Genomic DNA, 17,786 nt, shown 5'->3' with positions numbered 1-17,786 from the left:
TGGTAGGGGTAGTAGTAGGGGTAGTAGTAAGGGTAGTAGTAGGGGTAGTAGTAGGGGTAGTGGTAGGGGTAGTGGTAGGGGTAGTGGTAGGGGTAGTGGTAGTGGTAGGGGTAGTGGTAGGGGTAGTGGTAGGGGTAGTGTTAGGGGTGGAGGCAAAAGCAGAACAGTGGCCCGGGCTGATCCCAGCGGACGAGAGGTGACCTATGTGACCTGGCCTGACCCAAAGTGACCGAGGCTGACACCTTTGACCCGTCTTGACCCTGTATCACCCAAATTTCATCCAACAACGCCCTCAGAACAGTTCTTTTTTAAATTCTCTTCACGTTTCCGTCCATATCTATGCTTCTAGACGACACATCGACATGAATCAAACACCATTCGAAAGCAAATTGGCTGGTGCTGTATTTTTTTCTACCACGCAGCAAAGCAAGTGGCGCAGCCGCTTGTCTATATTACTATTTGAGGAGGGCGTAGTTTCTGTCTATTACGAAGGTCGCGACATGGTGCTACGTAGCGCGGGTTACAGATCACACCGTTGCACCTACCGCGCTGAAATTTGCGCAAGTTATAGAACAAGGATGGACAACGTGCCTTTGAGCGGTCTCGGCTCGATCGGATCGATAGCGAGCGCGTGGCGCGTGCCCAAAAAGTGCAAATTCGCGTCATAGACTTTACATGTATAAATCGGCTGGCAAAAACGGGCGAAAATGGCTAAATTTGCCCGACACGGGTCCGTTCCCCGTGCAATATCTCGGTAGCCGTGCGCCCGATCGGCACGGGGAAAACAGCATCGTGTAGAGAATCGAACGGGCAATCGAATAGTGTGCGGTGCAGGGGTGGCACGCGCCACGTGCAAGTGTGAGGGCAATTTCATTTCAAAAAGTGCCATTTTAAACGGATTTTGGAATTTATATTAATTTCAGGTGATCGTCAGACGGAATGAGTTGAAACAGCGCCTATTAGCAATAAAAATGTACCGTCTCTCATGGAAAAATTGTGAAAAGCTAATTGATCAAAAACAATGTGGAAAAAATCGCTGAATTAAAATGGTATTTGTCCATAATGTGCCACTAAAAAGATACACGGGATTTGCTGCTTAACCTGATACGCTTGACAATTGAAAATGCTATCATTAGAAAGAGCATTCAATTCTCTCCAAGATCCAATCATCACGTTTGCATGACAAGCAACAGTATTCTTTAAAATATAAATGTTTTAAACCTCTGCAAAACGATTTTTAGCGAAAATTACCTACGCCTTTCATTTGTCTTAAAACTACGCACCTCAATTATAAAGCACATTTGACAGATTCTGAAGTGGAAAGCATGCTTATCAGACACGGGCACCTCGATGCGGTGGATATTTTTTCCTTGATGTAAGAATAACCAGTAACCTCATAATATAAATCTGAAATAGGAGCCAAAAAGTTATATTTAAGATTATCGAATATTTCGCTCCTGGAGCTTCGTCAGCGATAATAACAGAAAAACATATACGTTTTAAACATGGAACAACAAAGAACACTGCAGAATAAATAGCAAACTCATGCTACACTTCGCAAGGGACCGACATTTTTGGCGAAGTTCGAATAGGTACAATATGAATGCATGTATATAGTGTACGTATTTACAATATACACGTATATAGGTACAATAAACAATAGCTTTACATATAGACATAATCGACTACATGTGCATACATTACACATAATATCATCAATTATTCAATTATTCACATGTGATTGTTATTATGTACACTTCACACTATATGTACCCAGAAAAGTTTGTGACGCATTTACATTTTGAATGATGTTCTCTTTATGATTATACAATATATACATATTTATAATATACTACACATATATACAGAGGAAGTATTATACAGATATATACAGATGTGCAATGTACAATGCTTACATATATTTACATATATCTATGAGTCATATATCATCTATGTACAAGTGTCACGTACAGTATACATATACTGTATACTGTATACTGTATATACTGTATATACTGTATACAGCCGCTGACACGGCTGCAGCCTTAGACATACATATATATGTATACTGTACGTGACACTTGTACATAGATGATATATGACTCATAGATATATGTAAATATATGTAAGCATTGTACATTGCACATCTGTATATATCTGTATAATACTTCCTCTGTATATATGTGTAGTATATTATAAATATGTATATATTGTATAATCATAAAGAGAACATCATTCAAAATGTAAATGCGTCACAAACTTTTCTGGGTACATATAGTGTGAAGTGTACATAATAACAATCACATGTGAATAATTGAATAATTGATGATATTATGTGTAATGTATGCACATGTAGTCGATTATGTCTATATGTAAAGCTATTGTTTATTGTACCTATATACGTGTATATTGTAAATACGTACACTATATACATGCATTCATATTGTACCTATTCGAACTTCGCCAAAAATGTCGGTCCCTTGCGAAGTGTAGCATGAGTTTGCTATTTATTCTGCAGTGTTCTTTGTTGTTCCATGTTTAAAACGTATATGTTTTTCTGTTATTATCGCTGACGAAGCTCCAGGAGCGAAATATTCGATAATCTTAAATATAACTTTTTGGCTCCTATTTCAGATTTATATTATGAGGTTACTGGTTATTCTTACATCAATTTTATTCATCATGAGCCTCAAGCAGAGTTTCAGCTTTCTAAGAAGGATATTTTTTCCACAAACCAAAACGTTTAGCCGTCAAAAAGCAATCGACCGAAATGGATAGATAACCCAACCGACACAAGAACAACCGAACACCCGCCGATCGAAAATATCCCTTTTCGCGTTGCGGAGCACGCGGGTCACCCTAGTGGATACCTATTCCTGGGTCATTCGCATTTTCATTTTATCCATAGTCAATACTACTATAGTTATCTTCGCCCTGTGCTACGGAGATTTGGTTACTTAACCAGCATAGCTAGATAGATACACTTACATTGTATCCCGATTCCTCATATGAACCATAGGTCAGGCCAACAGTTACATATGTTTTGTACGTTTCTGTACGTTCTTTCCACCGAACCGTTAAAGAACCCGACTCTAAGAATAGAGCCATAGGCCTACAGGAGTTATGCTGTTTTTATTCCAGTTTACATTTATCACGCCGGCCCCGTCATCGATCTGCGTTTTGTCCGGTCGTCAGCTGTTCTGCAGCCGGGCCGGCTACATTTCGCCCTGTCAAACTTCTTTCCAATACCATCAGCTGGCTAGTTTGTCTCCCTTGTATGGCCCCCGTTCAGACTAGCAATAAATCTCCATTGCAGCTTGTTTTGCCGAACGTCGGGACGTGTTCCCGATGCACTGCGTGGGTCCAAATCAGGTCACATACAAAGAAAAGAAACGTGGTCTTTCGGCCTTGGCAGGCGCTTCCTGCCTGCATATTTCTGCAGAACAAGGTACCGTGTCTTGCGTTCTTACGTTATGTCAAAATTGCTTGAAAGTTCTTTAAAATTCAAACGGCGTTCTAAGGCCAGAATACTTGAATAAAAACGATCTCAAGCAGTAGCGGCGGAACACACTCAATTGAGAGGGGGGGGGGGCACTGCCGACTTTTGGTCCCATTCTTTCCATGCAACGCCCATAGGACTAATATTAAAATGCCAAAATCAAAGGAGGCACGGTGCCCCGGTGCCCTCCCCGTTCCGCCGCCTATAATCTCAAGGTATTATTGTTGTCAAATGTAACGAGAGAGAGAGAGAGAGAGAGAGAGAGAGAGAGAGAGAGAGAGAGAGAGAGAGAGAGAGAGAGAGAGAGAGAGAGAGAGAGAGAGAGAGAGAGAGAGAGAGAAGAGAGAGAGAGAGAGAGAGAGAGAGAAAAAAAATATATATATTGGGGCAATTACTTTGTAATTTCAAGTAACGCTAGAATATTGAAAAGTTCAGGCTTGCCACGCTGCTTAAGGTCAGTTAATCTTTTTTTTTTACTTTTAACAATTCCCCGAGCCTCGAACATGCTTGTCTTGAATGTCATTTCAGCATCATTTTTCCATTAGCGAGACGATGCATGAAAAACCGTATCACGGCATAAAAAGAAAATCCCAAGATAATTCACGGCACACCATATCATCGTTTTATTGTTTGGGCCACACCCGCAACGGATAGGTGGTCCTGGTTGGAGAAGAGTGGATGTGTTTCCCTAACGCACAGCAATTTGCGACCGAGGATTCGAAAAACTGAACGGCCAGTTCAGCCGAAATTATGGCCGTACGCCAGTTTCTCAAACACTGTGCGAACTGAAGGCCGACATCCCAGTGTCCGCGGCTTGTTTACGAAAATGTGTCCCGCCCTGGAAGTTGAAACATAAAATGGAGTTGCGAGAAATGGGCCGCTACATTATAATGTTGCGAGAGAGCGGGCGAATTTTCCGTGGACTTTCGGGAGCGCTAAGAGTTGTTAGTTTTCTAACAAACATAGATCTGAGCCAGTGTTGTGGAGACGGTCCGCACGAAACGGGAGTCTTCCTTTCGTGCGTCATTTAAGGCCAGTGCGTTGAAGAATGTGAGGTGATATTTCGCTACAGAGAATAACTATCTGCATTTGATAGGTTACAGATGTTAAATACTAGGGATTTTAGAAATGTAAAGAAAACAGTTCCACATATCAATCCATACGTTTACTTCTGCAAGTACAATGCATCACGCATGTGCCTTGTCCCTTGCTAAGTAGGTATCTGCCATATTTATACCCAGGGTCATGAGACTAAGGTCAAACTACCGGGGTGTTCTCATCCATGTTTGACCTGTTTGACTATGCATGACAAATTAGTCAAAGTTCAGGTGCCACTGAAACATGTGCGACACGACGACAGCGCCTCGTTATGAAAATATGTTACAAAGGAACTTGTTCTGATTGTTAAAACCATGATTAAAACTGTTGACCTCTACAAAACAATGAACGACATAAAGCAGGCAGACATGCACTACCTAAGGTCACACACCACCCACCGGTCAGTTCCGGGGCGGAGGCTACTCACTGTGTGGTTGAATTAACAAGCGGGGTCAGTATTAGCTCTAGAGACCCGGCGCTGTCGGACCGGTGCGCTCGGCTGAGGCCTGCCGCCGCGCCTCCGCCGCCGCCGCCGCCGCCGCCCCCGCCCGGCCGCCGCCCCTGCTGGCGGCACCAGTCCGCCGTTAGTCACACACACACAGGCCGCCCCCGCCCCCGCCCCCGCCCCGGACAGAGGCGGCACTATGTACACACACCGGGCGACCCTGGGTCGGCGCTATGTACAGGTCAGCAGGGTCAGGTCAGACACGAGCATTGGGCTGACTAGAACCTTCGAGTGCTTTGTAGTGAGTAAAATGTTATTGCGACACCGGAGATTAATATAAGAATGCAAAGCTACAATAAAACTAAAGTTTAGGGTATACAGCATTGCGTTTATGTTGCAGATCTACGCGTTCGTTTTGAATTGTGGTGAGTTTAAAACAGCAGGCACAGTATATTTACTGCTCCAAGATATTAATGCATCCTCACAACTGGTCAAGATGAAGAGGCATTGAAGGTTTCCCTGTTGAAAATATCTACCTCATTGTCCAAAACTGAATTATTTGCTGTCATCAAAAGCTAAGGATCATGCAAACTCATTCGTCTGTCATGAAAATTAAAAAATGACCATTCGAAATAGAAACAAAAATGCCTGAATTTAGAAATTTCAACAAGTGAAAGGAAAGTGAAGGGAAGGAAGGCCAAAGTATTTAACAACAGTACCACAAACGACGTTAGCTCGGAGGATTGAAATGTTAACTAAATACGCAGGTCTTCTGACAGAAGACTGACAATTTTCGCAGCACAATTGTCTTGTTTTGCCCACAGAAATCACACGGCAAAACGCGCACACATTAGTTTCGGTCAGTATACACATTTTCCACAGCAAAACAGAGTGCTTTAGGACATCGCCGCGCCAGCGGCAACCACCACCCCACCATCCACCAGCCAAGCGTAGCGCCCCAAGCAGCTATGCATGCAGCGGACCGGCTGACCCGACTGCCACCTATCGGTCGCCGGCAGAGTTGGTACTTACGCGCGGCGTGGCCGCTGTGTCGCTGGCGTCGCTGCTAGGCCACGCCGGATCGCTGCCCTCCCCGCTCATCAGCTGACGAAGCTCCGAGACAAAGCCGTTCAGCTCGGCGCTGCCGCCTTCAAAGCTGCTGTTAGCGGTTGGTGGACAGTTAGCGGCGGTGGCGGTGGCGGCGGTGGTGGCGGTGGGGTCGCTCGAGGCGCTACCGGTGCCGGTGGAGGCGGAGGGAAAGGTGAAAGCGGTGGAGGTAGCGGTGGCGGTCGAGGTGGTGGTGGATGCACTGCTGATGGGGGTGGTGTTCTGGAATGACGCGGGAGGTAGGATGACATGACTGGGTCGCGCCGCGGCCGAGCCGGTGTACGCGCTGATTATGTCCGCTGAGGACTTGGTGGAGGGTCGGGGTAGGGTGGAGGTGCCGCGCCAGCAGGGCGGCTCGGGCCGGCGGCGCAGCGAACCCGTCTCATACGCCGGCGGAGCGGCCGGTTTTCGCGGCAGAGAGGCCGTCCAGCAGGGCGGTCGGAACGGGTCGGTCAGAGTGTGGGAGGAGGCAGAGGCGGAGAGCGGCGGCAGAGCGGTGTGGGAGAGCCGAGCGGACGCAGGCAGAGCGGCGGCGGTGGCAGCGGCGGCCGCTGAGCAGGCGCTACTTACACGGGCGTCGGCCAGAGAGCTCTGTACAGGTGACCCATTCGTCATCCTGCGAAAGGAAACGACCGTAGTGAGAAAAGGGAGCATGTTTTGGAGACCATCGAAACATTAGGTTATAATAAATAGCGCTGGTATGTAACCCTGAGTGTTGATCAGAAATCAAGAAACGTTTACAGCTGCACATCGCACTTCATAGCACAATGCATGCCAACTAAACGTAAGTGTCCATTCCATTGCGCTCCTATCTCCACCGTCAAGCCTACCGCATCATATGCGCATTTCATTGACTGTGTCGGAATTTCTGTCGATCTTCAATCACTGCGGCACAGCCTAACTCCAGGCGTCAACTTGACGCTGCGGTACGGTCTAACTTCAGGCATTATTCAGCCACTGCGGCACAGCCTAACTTCAGGCATTATTCAGCCACTGCGGCACAGCCTAGCTTCAGGCGTTTTTCAGCCACTGCGGCACAGCCTAACTTCAGGCGTTTTCAGCCACTGCGGCACAGCCTATCTTCAGGCGTTTTTCAGCCACTGCGGTACAGCCTAACTTCAGGCATTATTCAGCCACTGCGGCACAGCCTAACTTTAGGCACTATATAGTCACTGCGGCACAGTCTACCTTCAGGCGTTATCCAACCACTGCGGCACAGTCTAACTTCAGGCGTCAACTTGACACTGCGGCACAGTCTAACTTCAGGCGTTGTCCAGCCACCGCGGTACAGTCTAACTTCAGGCGTTATTTAGCCACCGCGGCACAGCCGAACTTCAGGTGCCATATAGCCACTGCGGCACAGTCTAACTTCAGGCGCTATCAGCCATTGCGGTACAGTCTAACTTCAGGCATTATTCAGTCACTGCGGCACAGCCTAACTGAAGGCACTATATAGTCACTGCGGCACAGTCTACCTTCAGGTGTTATCCAACCATTGCGGCACAGTCTAACTTCAGGCGTTTTCCAGTCATGGCGGCACAACCTAACTTCAGGCGTTTTCCAGCACGGCGGCACAGTCTAACTTCAGGCGCTATATAGCCAATGCGGCACAGCCTAACTTCAGGCGCTATCAGGAACTGCGGTACAGCCTAGATTCAGGCGTTATCCGGCTACTGAGGCATAGTCTGACTTCAGGCGATCTCAAAACTCAAACTAAGGACTCCTGTGTAGTGTTTGGCTAGCCGTCAGCGCGTGATCTACGATCAGCTTTACGATTATCAGTATTGCCGTTTAATCGATCCCGGTCTCTCTACGGGACTGACTCATCTCTCACTCGCCTGGTGAACTCGCTGTGTGACTCATCTCACTCACCTGGTGAACTCATTTGGCGACTCATTTCCCAGGCCGGAGTCGGAGTGCTCGTGATGGGCATCCACCGGGTGGACTGGTGGCGCTGCCAAGTGTCCATGTCGAGAAACAGGCAGGACCAGCCGACCGGCCGCCGCGCGGGAGCTGTCGACAACAGGCCATCGTACATCACGGTTGATGAAGGTTTGGCTATTGATAGCTATAGGCAGCTACAGGCATAGCTACAGGAAGCACACAACATCTTACGGAACTGTGTTGTAATAGTTTGCTGCGATGGAAGATGACGTTTGGAGCACGCATTGTAAGTTTGACGTACTGCGGGTGCTCATAGCGCCCCCTTAGGGTCACTGGGCTAAAAAGTAAGCAGAAATGTGCATGAGCGAGGGAGGAGTCTATAAGGCATTCACATAAGCAAGTTTCTCCAACCTCATGTACGCTTATGTAGAGCCTCCGTTTCTAAAGGCAGACATTTTCAGCGAATTCGAGCACCATTACGAATACATCATACATTCGTCATAGCATTGCTACTGAGGAAGCACAAACCGGAAGAAGAAAGGCAAATAACTTACCGAAGAGTTGTTACTTGGTGAGTTAGTGATGTTAAAGCCCGGTCGCGCCCTTTCCTCCGCTGAATGTTAGTCGTTCACATCTCGGTCTTATAAAAGACTCATTGTATTGGTCTGCGGTTGCACCTCATCATATTCAATGTCACAGTTGACAGCAGGCATGCCATACAAAAAGAGTACAGAAAAGTTGCAGAGCACAACGACTGATTATAGATACCGTTGAGGAAGACGCCGACTAAGTAATCTGTTACAAGAATGGTGTTAATTCCATGCGACTAAAGAACTTGCTATTGTTAGTCAAGCTGGAATAAGTACTAGAAGTTTGACATATCTACCGGAAAGATCAGTTCAGGCTTCTTTTTGTTATGATTGGCTAATATGGTGCGATAGAAAGCTGACAAAAATGAGGTAGGTACTAGGTAGACACTCGAAACGGATGTAGGGTGGCTTGTATCATACACCATCAGATCCGTTATTATGGGCTTTGGCATGTGTGAACTAAGAAATTGATTGATAGCCCTTTTAGATTTCAATGACTATGGATGCATACTAGGTTGGACTGACGTTTTAAATGCTCCTCGTTTTATAGCTTACATGCTCCTCATTCATAAGTTTGGTATGCCGTCTTACTATTAAGACCTTTAGACATAGCAATGCATTGAAGTTAAATTTCAATTTCGATACGCACAAATTCACGGAGGTGACTACACTCGAATCAAAATAAATACAATAGCAAATAGCAATGCATGAGAGCAAATAGTTCGGCCAAGCTAATGTCAGAAAACAGCCATCGATTCGTATTCAATCAGTAAGTTATAGCACTTGAATAGCACCATTTTGCTCAAACTCATCACAGATCTATGGCACTATCCCATAGCAACTATTCCACAATACACCATCATTCACCTCTCACCAGCCTTAGTTAGCCCAGTCACCGACACCACTCCCATCATATAAAAAACGCCGGCAGAGGCCAGCCGTACCTGGCGGAGGCTGCGCCAACTACAGGTTTTCCTCCGCGGCCGTCAGATGGCAGTGGCGCCGTCTGCACGGCCAGTGACGTGTGGCTGGGCCGTTCCGGTACGGCCGGCGTGGTGACATAGTAGCTGGCCAGGGTGCTGCCGGAGGGCACCGGTCGCGGCCGGGACGGCGGGACGGAGTAGTGGGTGGAGAGAGGGGTCGAGGTGGTGAAACTGGCCGAGCCCACCGCTGACGACGAGACCGGAGGGATGGGGGAGAAGGCGGCCGGTGCTCTGCCCGGCGCACCCTCCCCGACACTGCAAACACACGAACACACAACGTCAACAGGTCAGATGGATTACAGGGCAAAGACAAATGGATAAAAAGGAATCGCATCCGTGCTTTGCAACACAAACTATAGAAAAGCCTAGATGACACAGAAGCCCAACTCATCATAATGCACCCAACAACAGTAGCCCAAGACATCAGCCTGCACCATCAAAAAACTCTGAAACACTTACTCATCCTTCTGGACGCGTTTGGCGGCGTACTTTATCCGCGGCATTCTCGCGTCCGTCTCCACCCTTGTGTAGGGGATGGGGTCGGTGCTGGCCACCGGCGGAGGGTCGACCAGCTCGAACTGCAGGTGTCTCCGCAGCTCAGCCGGCAGGCGACGACTGCGTTCCGTCTCCGGCGACCTAGAGCGTGACCTGAGGACGGCAGGGGAGGGTAGTGAGAAAGGGTGAGAGAGACATAGACACTGGAGAAGGATGAAAGACAGACAAAGAGAGGGCCTTGAGAGAGGAGGAACGATGGGGTGGAGCAAGGGTGTCGATATTTTTGTCAGCATGTTTTATTAGCTGAGCAAACAATACGTCATAAATATCTTCCAAATATGTCAGTTCGTGCCTGTCGAGTCACAGGCACGCCAGCATACACACAATTTAGCTTACCAGCCCACCCTTTCCGATAATTCCTCGGATAGATCATCATTTCCGCTTATCACCAATCACATAGAGCGCAGGGGGATCCTACGTAAGCACATTATCACTGAACAACTGGTTCACAGAAAATCGATATATCTACAAGCTCGTCGGGTGACGCAAACCCCGTCTGACAATACAAGCAAGCAACGCGGTTATGAATGGCGTTCTCAGCCCGGCTACGTCATTGACAGGTGTGTGTCAGGTAGCGAAATCTGTCAACATAGCTCAACACAGTAGTCGTGACCGACGCCAATCGATATTTCGAATTTCTTGGTAACGGTAACAAAGGGAGCGGCTGAGACCGCATTACGTAATGCGTTATTAGCTCAGACTGCACGGCCGGGAGCGGGAGACTGTGGTACTGCATTGTTTGAGGATGAGTTGTGTCCATGGCGTCTCATGTATCTGCGTGGGATTTGGGTTGCAACATCGGACATGTCACATCTGACATCCATTGTTCGGAGGTGTAAGGAGTTGGTGTTGCTTGTAAGCAGAAGGGCGCTGCTTGTCGTTTTAATAAGAGTGTGAATCGTTTTAATAATGTCGTTTTAATAATGTCGTTTTAATAAGGCGCATTATCCAATAAGATTGGTAAAACACCGCGCGTAAATTGAGATGTATTCGATGTCTTCGAACAAGTTTTATTGACAATGAGATTAGAATGTCATTTGCACTTCTAAGTGTCCTATGCATTTTGTGATGTTTGCTACGCATGCTGTGATGTGATCACCATTATATAAGCATGCATTACAAACTCAGCTTCTAGTTGTTTAAAACTTTCGGTAATTCAACTACATCACGCCATTTACAAGAGAAAAACGCCGTTTTGTAATAAGCTTTCACCGTGGTGTCTCCTCTATTCATTAGCGTCATGAATGAAGCCGTACTGCACCCGGTTGGCCTACAGTCAGTAGTAACCTTGGCTCTCTCCCTGTGAGCTGGCTCCATGCCAAGTGATCCGGTTGTCCTCTCATGGCCCTGTCACCGTTACACAACCGTTCAGAGCCCATGCACTCGGCCCTCCAAGATCGCCATTTGCAATGCTAATGCCGTATCACACCCATATAGGGCCGATCAGAAGGCATCAGTTCGATTTAACTCGAGCTAAAGCGACGTATACCGTGTTTCGAGTAGTATATTGCTTCACAGGCAGCTCAGGCCTCAGTCATTGCAATCGTGACGGCTCTGAGGAGCGTAATTGAGTCATTTGATCGTCGCAGAGCGCGGCTTGTAATGCATAAAGACAGTGACATGACATGTGCCGAGTGTGATGACTCTAGTCAAGTTATAACTTGACATAGCTAAGTAAAGCTTTTCTCGACATAAGCTGAGAGACGTTGCAACAACAAAACTGAAGATTACGAATGTGTGATGCAGCATGCTGCTTACCGTTATACCAGCACGAGGAAGGGACCGTGCAGTTGAAAATTGTTAGAGCCGCCAAGGAAAAAAATTACACCTTTTCTTGTCCACAGAGAAGCGTGTTGGCTGTAAATTGTTAGCTGGTTGTACATTACGCGAAAAAAATATGAATGAAGCAGGTCTAACATAAAAAAGAAGCAGATGCATCATACCTACTCCTCAAACTGTCCTTTATTATTAAAGTATAAATGCAATACACGGTCCCCGTTCCCCATTCCACGCCCAGCTTTTCGCTGACTAACCTGTGTTTCCGGACCCGCCGTTTGGGCTGGTAGGAGAGCTCCGACTCGGTCTCCATGCCCGAGTTGAGGTAGCCGGACCGGTGCTGGGCGACGGGCGCCGTGTGGGCGGGGGCGGCGGCGGGGGCGGCCAGTGAGCCCTCCGCCTGCCGCCGCTGAACCTCTCGCCACTGTGCCTCCGAGTCGACCAGCTCGTAGTTGGAACCGTGGTGCCTGGAAACGAACGAGAATGGTGAAATGTCAGGATACGCCTTCCAGGACAGTCTTTGTGAGTGTGATCTTTATCGGATTAGCTATTGAATTATAAGAAAGAGAACAAACAAAACGTTTGTGTCGGCTGGATCAAATAACATCCACTTTCATAATGACTCCACACGCTTTAATACAGGAAAATTAAGCGTTCGTGTCTGGCTAGTGAAGTATATCATGAGCGAATTATCATGATTTTGTACATTACAAGGATCACAAGCCATGCGTGGAAAGAAGATTACCATGACCACAAGGTCGTCGATTAGGTTCGCTAGGGAAATAATCTGATGGCGTTGAGTAGGACTTTCTTATCCACACGGCGCATGGACAGGTAAGTGAAACTTTTTTAAATATAAAGGTACTGTATTATAGAAATACAGCAAATATCATTAGCATCGGTTGAACGTTCAACGGCGCATGGACCTGCGATTCTGGCAAAACACTCGCGAAAAGTGACATCCTAAACCAGTTGATGACGGCTTTATTTCAAAAAGCGTCCGTATCGCACACGCTAGCGAGACACGTTCTGACATTCCGATCTAATTATGTAGTCACAGCTATGTCCGGTCACTCAGTACAGCCCGCTGAGTTCGCCTCACCACGCTGTAACACGCTTTGATTTACTGTTGTAGCGCTGTGACGTACGTACGCCTTGATATGCTCGTACTTTAGGTACCATTCAGTTCTACCGTCTCGATTTATTAGACCATCGTTTGATCACATCTGTCTCTTCCCAGCATCTTCGCTCCCCTCCCCACCTAGTTCTCTTACTCGTCCGCTGGTGGCTTATTGACCGTCCGTATACTGCTGGATTACTGAACGCTGTCGCTGTGTCGAGGTCTACTGACCTGTGCCTCCGGCTGCGGTGCCGCCGGCCGCTGCTGCTTCTCTCCGACTCGGAGCCCGACTCGTGTCGTCGGTGGCGGTGTTTACGGTGCGCCCGTGACGATCCCGGCGCAGAGCTCGCGTCGCTGTCGTTACCCGAACTGCGCCGGTGTCGATGCCTGAAAGGGAGGGAGGAGAAGAAGGGTGATGGTCATTGATCAGACGGTAGTATTAGCATCGGTAAATATCTCGTTTCATTGCACAGATACGGATGGCGTACATTCACTGAATCATTTATTGGCGTGAGTTCCTTATGCTGAAGACCGCCCCACCCTGCTTATCCACTAGCCCTAAGTTTGCTCTGTCTAATGCCTTATCTCCACCATCAAGGCCTATTCACCGATCCCTTTCGGACAGCCAATAGCTCCTCCCCAGCCCGGTCAGTCATCTGACCTGCGCTTCGTATAGCTGTCCTATGATCCCCTTCCGCCAGGCCAGTGCACTGACCATTATCTACTCTTCACCTCAGTACTCTCATTCATCTAACCTGCGCTGGGTGCGGCTGTCCACCGAAGACTGGCTCTCAACACTGGCGCTGCGCCTCGGCCGACCCAGCGAGCTGCTGTTGTTGAACAGCGCAGGGACCTGGTTGGCCGAGAACGGAGCCGACCGCACCGAGCGGGGGGAGTCCGGCCGAGACTGCGACTGGAGAGTCATCGAGTTCGCCCGGTACATACTGGACATGCTGACGGCGAGAGGGCAGGTCAGGTCACAGGGTGAGTTAAGGGGAAGGACACAGAGGCAGGTCACATGGCGGTTCATGGGGCTGGTCACATGGAAGGTCAAATGAAGGGTTATGCAATAGGTCAATAGTCAGGTCTCAGGTCAGGTCACATGGGAAGTCACATAAAAGCTCACATGGGAGGTCAGATGAAGGGTCACATTAGAGGTCGATAGCCAGGTCTCAGGTCAGGTCACACACAACTCACGTTCAGTTAGCAAACAAATGACATGAACAGTGAACACTCCAACAGCACACATGACTCAATGGCCCAGGTCATTGGGCGTCGAACGGCTATAGCAGCCCCATTTGCAAGCAATTCCACGGCGATTTTGGCTCAATCAGGCCACCACCTCTTTCATTGTGGTCACTGGACCGTGAAACTGTGGTGTGGATAGCCTCGCCACCATTCCCACGGCGCCTGTGGTAAATATCGTCTGAGATCAGTAACTCCTAAGCACTTCCGGTCTCTCACACATAATTCACCAATGAATGAGAGTGAAAATGGTCTCATTACATCCTCATTAACTCTGAACAATGCAAATTAGTGCTTGTGTGTGCCCTTTCTTAACATGGCCATCGTAATCAAACCGCATACATACCACGGTATAATACTACGGTAAAAACCCGCTAATAGCAAAACACAAACAGAGTTTTTCACCGACAATTCAGCCACTCTCTAGTTCTGTAAGTTGATTTTTGTTATGGGGGTAACTACGGCAGTGAACGTTCCCTATTCCCCTCCCCCTTACCTCTGAACAGGCTGAGGGATGGACAGGGCTGTCCGACACAGAGATCTCCTGTCAGCGTCGTCATCCGTTCGGTGATGAACTGAAAAACGGGAAAACCAGAGTCCAGACGTTAGCTTTTCAATATTCAATTGATTCTAGAAAGTGTTATATACGTATTTTTAGGCATTGTTTAAATGTACGTAGGTACATAATTAGCGCATACGCCACACGATATCAGTCTTACAAATGGTATCTTTGCTCTTAGTTTCGAACGGCGAAAACGTTAAAAAGCACATGTGAATTGTATATGTTTGAAGTGCAAAAGTGGTTAGGCCAGGCATATTTACCACTCCGTGTGTTTTAAATGCAAGAATGGATTTGCGTTGGAAATACCAGACACCTGATTTACATACGGGAGATAAAGTTTTTAACGATTTTACGTGCATTTTGACTAAATATCCATGACATTTAGGAGGAATAAATGAGTTCAAGCACCTGTACCGCCACTTTAACTTGTACTCTTAATCCATAATAAAAAAATATATTTTTTGGAATGATTTGGATGAACTTGTTGATGTCGAGAAAAGGTCGCTATCCTTGCTTTCCCCAAACTCTCAACAATTTGAAATGTTGTCTTAGGAGCAGCACAAGCTATGCTCAACAGCTCTATCAGAGAGCAGGAAATTCCGAGCCGATTACTAAAACGATTATCGTTGACATGAGTAGTTTTAACGCGCGGTTTCCCTACATCCGAATAAATTCCTGTCTGGAACCAGTTTTTCAGCGACGGTAACCATCGTAAAGCGATCACAGAGCGGGTGCAAGTGCTCCGATGGGCATTTTTGGCGGTAACAAAACACGGACATGTCGTACATTGTCCTCAAGGCACAGGTGCGTTGCCAGGCGCGTTACACGAGCCTCCGCTGGACAGGTGCGCGCCGAATTCAGGCCAGGGAGGTGTCAGGTGTGTAAAGAGAGTGTGGCTGGTCGGGCGGGCGGACACGGGCCCTCAGACTTCACCTGTCCGTCTCGCGGCAGACAGTGAAGGTGAAAACTTCCCACACTCGGCCGAGAATGCCGGAATTAGCATAATACGGCGCCGCGGGCCGGCCGCGCCGCGAGTGTCGACACTCCGCCGTGGCCGCCGCCGCCCCCGCCGGCACTGGCAGACCTCATAGCCGTCCCAAATGGGGCCTGATGTGTGCCGAACGCTGGCGGGCCGGCCCGCACCGGCCACTCCCCCTAACGCTGCCGTTCGCGCCGCCCAGCCCACGGCGCCTCAGACAGGCGGTCTTTCCTAGGAACATTCGATGGCGTGAGATCTCTCTCACATACTAGGGATAGTTACCAAAGTGTCCGAAGTTAAAGGAGCCAAGTGAAAAGAAAAGCAGCGTCCTATGTGATGGTGCGGCACTGCGTGTTACAATAATTGTGCCCACACCTTGCTTTAGATATACCCCGTGATAAGTGTTATAATGACACCGTATTTAGTTCGTTCGGCCGACCACACAGTCCGCCCCTTTACTTCCATGCATGACATTTCAAGAAGCGCTCCACCGTGCGGTGGCTGTTGACAGTGCTGTCGGAACGTGCTCACGTTCCGGGAGCTCCGGATGTGTCCAAGGCTTCCAGCTATTCGGAACAATGACAGCACCGGATCTCACGGACCGACTGGTGAGAAACTATCACCGATCGCATACATTCGTCACGAAAGATTGTCCTGTGCTTAAAACTACCACGACGGTCCCGATGTTCCCCGTGGATTCTCCCCCCCCCCCCCCCGACACTCGGTAAAATAAAGCCGGTCCCAATGTTCCCCGGCAATACGCCCGCAATGCCGCCTCAATGTTCCCCGCAGCTTCCCCGGTCAGTGACGGTGGCCCCACAAAGTCAACCAAACTGGCCGGATCAGCGGCCAAAGAATCACGCTGGCCCCATGCGAGGCCCGCCCCCGCCCCGCATCGGTCTGAGCGTCCGTGCAGCCCGGTTTGTGATATGTTCTCCGCAGATTATGTCAGATCTCGTTAATTCCCTCACGAAATAGTACGGAAGAGGCAAGATGAGAGGCCGGGCTTGGTATACGAGGAACTGCGGTCCTATCACTCGGCGTAAAGAGGGATGGATGGTAAGATAATTGGTGAGTGTGGCTGGGTGTACAGGTAAGATAAGGGGTGCATCCCGTATTTTGAGACTGGAAACTGACCACGATGTGAGCTGTCGCCGGCACGGCTGGACGTGTTGGACCGCCTGCTGGATGACCTGCTGAAGCTGGGTGGCGGTCGCCGGTGCAGACTAGCCTCCCGTTGGGCCTCCTTTTCAGTTCTGCCGCTGAAACAGGACAGAATGGATTTCAATGTTTCAGCAACCATGCGGGTAGACGCCACCCAGAGATGGACCCGTTATAGCATTGTGCATGCAAATGTAACTCACATGAAAACAGCATGAATGGTATATCTGGAAAGTTTGGAAGTCGCAGCGATAGGAAGAACATGGTGCATACAATTTACCCTATCATGCCATTCACATGTAGCTCCGTTGTCAACAAGCTCTGATTCACATTGTCAAGTATATTCACCGGTCCAAAAAGGCGATGGTGTGATGATAAATATTCGACGTGCCCGGCCTGAGGCCAATCACCCCTTGTTACAACCGAATATGACTCAAACGTTAAAACTTGCATCGTTAGAGAGGGTTTGGACTTTGAATGAAATCGTTTTCATCGAAATGCTGAAATATGACAGAATTTGTCGATCGACGTCAGTCATTTTAGTAACATGGATAGGTATTGCCTATGCACGTCCCTGTGTAGCTCGAATAAAGTGAGACAGCAGCCATACTGAATGACTCATATAATTGCAAAATCGAGGGATGGTTCTAGTTGGGGTAACCTTGACAGTGTACTGGGGATTACAATAATTAACAATTAATAATCCCCACTCCAATGTCAAGGTTACGCCGACGTTTCAGGTTTCATATCAAAATTTGAATACATCATTCTCACCCGGGAGT

The 17,786-nt window shown here is 48.2% G+C and overlaps 1 protein-coding gene across 1 annotated transcript in view; it reads right to left on the bottom strand.

Annotated features, from left to right (window-relative positions):
• The window catches only part of LOC122371422 (band 4.1-like protein 4), a gene marked incomplete at its 5' end in the record, with an annotated part of 46,247 nt that overhangs the window by 11,043 nt on the left and 17,418 nt on the right, over positions 1 to 17,786 (bottom strand). Inside the window, 10 exons of the mRNA XM_043347745.1 lie at positions 5,025 to 5,161; positions 6,075 to 6,765; positions 8,022 to 8,162; positions 9,568 to 9,861; positions 10,066 to 10,254; positions 12,195 to 12,404; positions 13,289 to 13,444; positions 13,813 to 14,010; positions 14,799 to 14,877; positions 16,981 to 17,105. Coding sequence (XP_043203680.1) covers positions 5,025 to 5,161; positions 6,075 to 6,765; positions 8,022 to 8,162; positions 9,568 to 9,861; positions 10,066 to 10,254; positions 12,195 to 12,404; positions 13,289 to 13,444; positions 13,813 to 14,010; positions 14,799 to 14,877; positions 16,981 to 17,105 — 2,220 coding nt within the window. The remainder of the gene's footprint in view (positions 1 to 5,024; positions 5,162 to 6,074; positions 6,766 to 8,021; positions 8,163 to 9,567; positions 9,862 to 10,065; positions 10,255 to 12,194; positions 12,405 to 13,288; positions 13,445 to 13,812; positions 14,011 to 14,798; positions 14,878 to 16,980; positions 17,106 to 17,786) is intronic.

The sequence above is a fragment of the Amphibalanus amphitrite genome, unplaced genomic scaffold (assembly GCF_019059575.1).
Source record: "Amphibalanus amphitrite isolate SeventyFive unplaced genomic scaffold, NRLGWU_Aamphi_draft 001242F_arrow, whole genome shotgun sequence".
Taxonomy (NCBI): domain Eukaryota; kingdom Metazoa; phylum Arthropoda; class Thecostraca; order Balanomorpha; family Balanidae; genus Amphibalanus; species Amphibalanus amphitrite.
Note: the sequence above shows the minus strand (reverse complement) of the source record. Positions and strands in the feature narration are given on the sequence as shown.